Raw genomic sequence first — 6,838 nt, 5'->3', positions numbered from 1 at the left:
TTCCACTGTTTGCTTTTACTATTTTTTTCCAGTTCTTAATTCCCAGTCCCACTACATTGTTTTGTTTTATTAAGAATCTTTGCTGTTAGGCTGAATTGTTTTATTATATCCTGTACTCCTCTCAATGATTGACTGAATAGCCTTTCTCACACCTATAATGTGTATTATTCTGCTTTACCAGGAATTTTTCTGTTAGACTCATATTTTATAATTAATTTGCTGATTGACTGAATATTTTTTTAATCATACTTGTAATCCGCCTGGAATCCCAGTGAGAAAGGTGGACTACAAATAAAAGGGCTAAATTTTTCTCTAAAATGGCGTTGGTGGCCACTTGGCTGCCGTTACATGTAGTTTGGCACTTAGTCATCAAGTGTACAATAATCTACTGCACAGGGTTCAACTGATGTGCATACATGTGTGAACCAGCCTCAAGGCAATGTAATTCTATGTTAAATATATGGTTTACACCGTCCATCTCTTACGTACAACAAAGGAACTGGAATAAACTCATCTGGAATATAATAGATTTCCTATTAACATATGCAGTGTAGGCTGCAAATGCAAGTTTTACAGAGGAAAAAGTACCCAGATTTCGTAAATTTCATGGACAAATGTCTAAAGACCAGCCTTCACCATACTCACAGTGCCATATAATCTTCCTTTCTGGTTCATTGCAATAAAAAGGGCACTTCTCACAGAATCTCTCCTTATATATAATTGAATAGTGGGTGCCAAAGTTCTAAAATGCACTCCTTTAGTGTATGGACGCTTGAACTGTCAGTCAGAAGACGCTGGCTGGGTTGACAGGCTGCTTTGTGCAGTCCCGCCCAGTGTTTCAAGGTCTTTTGCATATGGAAGCTGATTGGACTTCACTGCATTCCACACCTCAAACTCACCCCCCTCCCCGCAAGGCAGTTGGAATGTCAGTTGCATATGGAACCTTCAAGGTCTTTTGCATATGGAAGCTGATTGGACTTCACTGCATTCCACACCTCAAACTCACCCCCCTCCCCGCAAGGCAGTTGGAATGTCAGTTGCATATGGAACCTTCAAGGTCTTTTGCATATGGAAGCTGATTGGACTTCACTGCATTCCACAGGAGCCGCGGTCGCCCGGGCCGAGATTGGGGGGGCAAGGCGGGCGACAGAAGGCCGATGCCTCCGTCGCCCGGCCCTCTACAGAATCCACCCCCCAAACCTCCAGGTATTTCCCTCCTTAGAGCTGGCAACCCTACATTCCCCTCAGTGCCTGTTGGTAGGCAACTAAACTTGGTTCTGTCACCTACTTTGGCCTTTGGGAGAAAACACATTGGGGCCAGTCCTGGTAGGGTTGCAAACTCCAGATGGGAAATTCCTGGATATTTGAGGGATGGAGCCTGAAGAGGGTGAGGTTTGAGGAGGGGTGGGACCTCAGACAGGTACACTGTCATAGACTCCACCCTCAAAACCAGTCAGTCCCACATAGGGAACCATTGTTGCCAATCTCCAGGTGAGGGCTGGAGAGCACTCAGTATTACAACTGCTCTGCAGAAGGGAGGGCAGAAGTCAGCTGAAGTCAAAGGGGCAGATAATGGTAGGTTGATGGTTAGCTGGGAAGGAGATGGGGTTGCCAACTACATTCTGACAAATTCCTGGGGATTTGAGGGGTGGAGCCTGGAGAGGGTGGGGTTTGCAGAGGGGTGGGACCTCAGACAGGTAGAATGCTATAGACTCCACCCTCCAAACCAGCCACTTTGTCCTGGGTAACAATTGCTGCCAATCTCCAGGTGAGGGCTACAGATCACTCACAATTACAACTGCTCTTCAGGTAGCAGAGATCAGTTCCTCTGGAGAAAACAGTGGACTCTGTCATTATACCCTGCTGAGGTCACCACAGCAAATTGACACTGTTTGCCCAAAGCCAGAGCACTCCCCCAGAGCCTCTTTTTAGATCCCGTTGTATTGCTTTCACAACGGGCTTTACTGCTAGTAATGAAATAACAGTAGGAACTTTGACATTCTATTATGGAACCTGGCCTTTTGTGAGGGAAGACCCATTCTCTCAGCCCAGCTCACTGCACAGGGCTATTGTGAAAACAAACAATCCCCAAATTGCTATTCATTTTGTACACTGAAAAGTATTCTAGGCATGATTAGTGACGTTAATAAGGATTATTTACTAATTAAACACATAGTTAAGTAATCAGCTACAGCTAACAACCAATGTAACAAATGAAAAGTGAAACTAAAGTAGGGTTGCCATCTTCCACCCCCAGTGGGGGACTTTGGGGACATTCCTGGAGGGGGCGGGGCATCCCTAACATGATGATGTCACGTTGGGGATGCCCCCCCACTTGCCCACCTGACAGGGGTGCCAGCTCCCTGCAGTTAAAAAGGCCCCTTTAACTACAAGGAGCCAGTATTTCCCCACGCGCCTGACCTCCACGGAGATTGGGCGCGCGGGGACCCTTTAACTGCAGGGAGCTGGCGTTTCTGTGCGCTCAATCGGCTGGCCTGCAGCCACCCCTCTCCCTCCTCTCTCTCAAGAGAGAAGGGAGAGGCATGGCGGTGGGTGTTGGGACTTGCAACCCGAGAACAAACTTTTGTGTCCAGTGGCACCTTTAAGACCAACAACGTTTAATTCTGGGTATACACTTTCGTGTGCATCCACAATTCTTCAAATGTATATTTGAAGAAGTGTGCTTGCACACAAAAGCTTATACGCAGAATCAAACTTGTTTGGTCTTAAAGGTGCCACTGGATTCCAGCTTCGTTATATAGTAAAGTATTCATCTAACTTAATGTGTAGGTGATAAACTGTTAAAAGTTGGTTGTAATCAAAACCAAAGAACCTTTCCCATTACTTATTACAATCAAACACGAAATCTAAACTAGCTTAAAAAAATAGGCAAGTGTGTCACCATTCAATCTCAGCCCTTTAGAATCCATCATTAAAAATAACTGCCATAATTCCCATCAACTAAAGCTTAAGTAGCCAAGTAATTTCGAATTAACTAGTACATCCGATTTAATTTCATTTCAGATATGCTTGATTCAACTATTGTGGTTCAGGGTGAGTTTTGTTTTGTTTTTTAAATGCTGATCTGGACTCACTGGGTGTCCCTGGATATCTTCACCTGTCACTCTGAATTGCCTATGAGCAAATGAGTTTTTGTAAAATGATCCTCCTAAAAAAGGTTACACACAAAAAAACCTTGGGTCTTGGAATGCCTGTGGGAAAGGCAGGTATATAAATATTTTAAATAAAGTTAAAAATAGATAAATGAATAGACATTTGCAACTGTAACTTGCAAGCAGGCCCTTTTTCTTTTGCACATATGGAAAAAAATTAGTCATCTTTTCAGGTAAGTTAACAGTTTAATAAAGAACAGTCTGAGTGATTTCAATGGAACAATTAAATATGTCCCTAAATCTCTTCTGTGATGTTTAAGAACTGTTTACTTTGCGCTGAGTTGTGTTCACAGGAATAGATATGCTCTTTGGGTGTGCAAAACTAATTGTGTAGCATTTTCAATGCAGTCAGTTTATACATTCAGCTCTGAGGGCCAAACTACATGTTACTGTGGCCACAGATACAACCTGCGGCTGCCAACACTGAGAAAAATTTAGCTGTTTAAAAATTGCTGCAAGGGCCCGCATGCTGCAGCAACACTAGGCAATGTTGTCCCCCCACCCAACCTTGTCCCCCCATGCCTAAAGCAGCCCCCTCCATGGCTGTTTGGGCACTTGAAATGGTATATGTGGGTGAACAACTTGCCTGGTGCCACTAGAGCATGGGCCTCTTATGGTAATTTTTAAAGGGCTAAATTTTTCTCTAAAATGGCGTTGGTGGCCACTTGGCTGCCGTTACATGTAGTTTGGCACTTAGTCATCAAGTGTACAATAATCTACTGCACAGGGTTCAACTGATGTGCATACATGTGTGAACCAGCCTCAAGGCAATGTAATTCTATGTTAAATATATGGTTTACACCGTCCATCTCTTACGTACAACAAAGGAACTGGAATAAACTCATCTGGAATATAATAGATTTCCTATTAACATATGCAGTGTAGGCTGCAAATGCAAGTTTTACAGAGGAAAAAGTACCCAGATTTCGTAAATTTCATGGACAAATGTCTAAAGACCAGCCTTCACCATACTCACAGTGCCATATAATCTTCCTTTCTGGTTCATTGCAATAAAAAGGGCACTTCTCACACCAAATAGACTAACCACACCTCGCTGTACTGTTGAGATTTCCAATAGACCTAAAGAAGCAGAAAAATGCAACATCTGAGTATCATGTATTTCATAGATGCCCCACTCCCCAATTACTAATATAAGGACAGAAACCCTTATAAAAAGCTTTATAGAATTCAGCAGTACAACCTTTATGCAATATCGATTTAAAAAATAATAATTAGGAACTGTGCTATAAAAATCAAAGTAAAATTTAAATGTAAATAGTAGGACTATCCACCAATTCTTGGCCCTTTAACTGATTAACCGATTATACTGAATTGATTATGTGTATGATCCACCCAAAGTTTACCCCCCTTACACCCCACTGACATTTTAGTACCAGAAGTGTCTCCTCTGAGCTGTAGTAGCAACTTTCAAATTACAAACCAAGAAAAGGGCTTTTATTGTTGGAGCGTTTCAACAACAGCATTAATAACACTCATTGGCTTTTAGAGTTCACTTCTATAGAAAGCACGGTCTATTTATTGCATCCCTGTTAAAGAATTCTTAAGATATTTCCTTCTGGCATTCCTTTGTCTTTTAAATATTTATTGCATGGATATTACACCACCGTTGCACGGGTTCCCAGTCATCCACAGTGGTGATCCAATCACTTTGCTTTGCAGCTGGCATCCTCAGACCTTTCACCAGGCTTTCCTTTGCCAATATGTTGCCTAGACGGACTTTGCTGCTCTTTATTGGGAAAATACTTCCAACCCTCTCCCTAGTCATCTGTGACTGTGCTTTCTGTGCCAGCACATGCTCTCTGCAACACACTGTCATAAGGTCATAACTTGTAGTACGGTACAACACACCCCTCCTAGAAATGTCTTTGCATGCTTAGTGAGCTCAGTGTGGGTTGCAATGCATGTGAGACAAATTAAACTTCAGAATAACCCCACAATCTGCTAAGCATTAAATTGCCACAATCACACGAGCCTCTCCCTTAAAGTGTAAAATAATCACATTTTTGTTACAGAAGCTGATAAATATTTTTTAAAAGCCTTCTTTTTCTATCATGCATTCAAATCAACAAATAATCATGCTTCTTAACAGAAATTCAAGGGAACATTACTAATATACTAACAGAGAATTATATGTGACTGAACTAAGAAAAGAAGTTTGACAACACACAGAAGAAGCCCAAGAAGATTAATTGGACATTACTAACAGTTTAATTTACCAGTTTATATATCACTCAGCTTTTTCTCTCTCCCGCTGTCTACCCTTCCCATTTTTTTCTTTTAAGCGAAATACCTCCCCTTTTTAGGGGAGCTAATAAAATCTTTACAAAAAAACAAAACAAATAATCATGCTTCCTTCATCATTTCTCAGCATGCATGCCTTTTGCAAACAGGGATTCAACATCATAAACATGCCGGCTGCAAGGCAGCACAAGCCTCAGCAAAATGACTCCAACCTGCAAGGGGAAGAGGAAAAGAAATTTCGAGGTTGTCAGGTTGAACCAAGTAAAAATCAGTTGGTATCTAATTTTGTCCAAGCATTTAGGACGCGTTTCAGCCTGGAGGTTTCGGGTGCTGATTGATCTTAGAGAATTTAAAAAGCCAACAGATGTATCTTCTGCTAATAATACCAAGCAAGAAGCCTTTGGGTTCTGGGAAGGGTAATTACTAGAGACCAGACATCAATTGCACCGTTTCATATTGTTATGCAACTCACTGTATTGGTTTTCAGCATGGACGCCACTTATCCTTCCATCTGGAAATATCTGGAGGTGAAACCCAATGCCCACATTGCAGTAAAGCTTCCGTTGCCGCTTGATTCCTAGCAAATAGTCAGTCTCCCAGTTGACTTCGGATCTCTCTCCTGACATCCCAGCGAGAGACCTGGACAAGAGGGATTCCCATCCTCTCTCCAGCAGGGTGCCATTTGTTCTGCTTGCCACAGGGTATGACAAGACGATCTCGGCCAGGAAACCCAAGAGAACAAAAGCAGGGAACGTCAAGTGGATGCTCGCTTCGCAGGACATAGTGATGAGTCGTCTTTGCGCGATGGCCATCAGGTTCACCTCTCAGGCACGTGGTCAGAATTAATGGCCCTAAAAATACCGCCCTTCTTGTTTTTCTCCCTTCAGCATGGCGGCAGTGGCTTATTTTTGGAAAGCAGAGGAAGATTTTGGACATGAAACTAAAGCCCAAGAGCAGTTGGGACAGGAAGGGAGGCAGAGCAACAGAGCTGGAGCTGTTGGGGACCATGTTTTGAATGCCTCCTGCTCTCCAGTGGGCAGCCCACTTGCCTTTGATTGACCGATCTTTATATTTCAAAGGGTGTCCCTCCCTGCTGCATCACTCTGACATCAACGGTCTGCCCAAGGTAAACTTGCCAGGACTGTAACTCTAGTCCATGCCCCTCCCTGGCCCTCTGAGATTTGACATATGCTCTTATCCAAGGATGAAGTTCCATTGGATGACGGTAGTGACTGTTTAATGCAAAGGGGCTTGGGCAGTTGAGCTGCGCTCTATTTCAAGAAGAAGGTGTAAAAATGGGTGCCACCCTCACCAGCAGGCAATGAAAGATTTGCCAGCTTCACTTGTCGTTGGGTTGGACACCCCGGCTCAGCCACGGAACTTAACAGGGGCCATGTTTCAGT

The 6,838-nt window shown here is 43.1% G+C and overlaps 1 protein-coding gene across 1 annotated transcript in view; it reads right to left on the bottom strand.

The window, feature by feature from the left end:
• The window catches only part of FGF6 (fibroblast growth factor 6), a 23,384-nt gene extending 17,137 nt beyond the window's left edge, over positions 1 to 6,247 (bottom strand). Inside the window, exons 1-2 of the mRNA XM_015411185.1 lie at positions 5,908 to 6,247; positions 4,150 to 4,253 (exon numbers count right to left, since the gene is read on the bottom strand). Of these exons, the coding sequence (XP_015266671.1) occupies positions 4,150 to 4,253; positions 5,908 to 6,247 (444 nt within the window). The remainder of the gene's footprint in view (positions 1 to 4,149; positions 4,254 to 5,907) is intronic.
• Positions 6,248 to 6,838: the final 591 nt, after the last annotated feature.

The sequence above is a fragment of the Gekko japonicus genome, unplaced genomic scaffold (genome assembly GCF_001447785.1).
Source record: "Gekko japonicus isolate JY-2015 unplaced genomic scaffold, Gekko_japonicus_V1.1 scaffold944, whole genome shotgun sequence".
Taxonomy (NCBI): domain Eukaryota; kingdom Metazoa; phylum Chordata; class Lepidosauria; order Squamata; family Gekkonidae; genus Gekko; species Gekko japonicus.
Note: the sequence above shows the minus strand (reverse complement) of the source record. Positions and strands in the feature narration are given on the sequence as shown.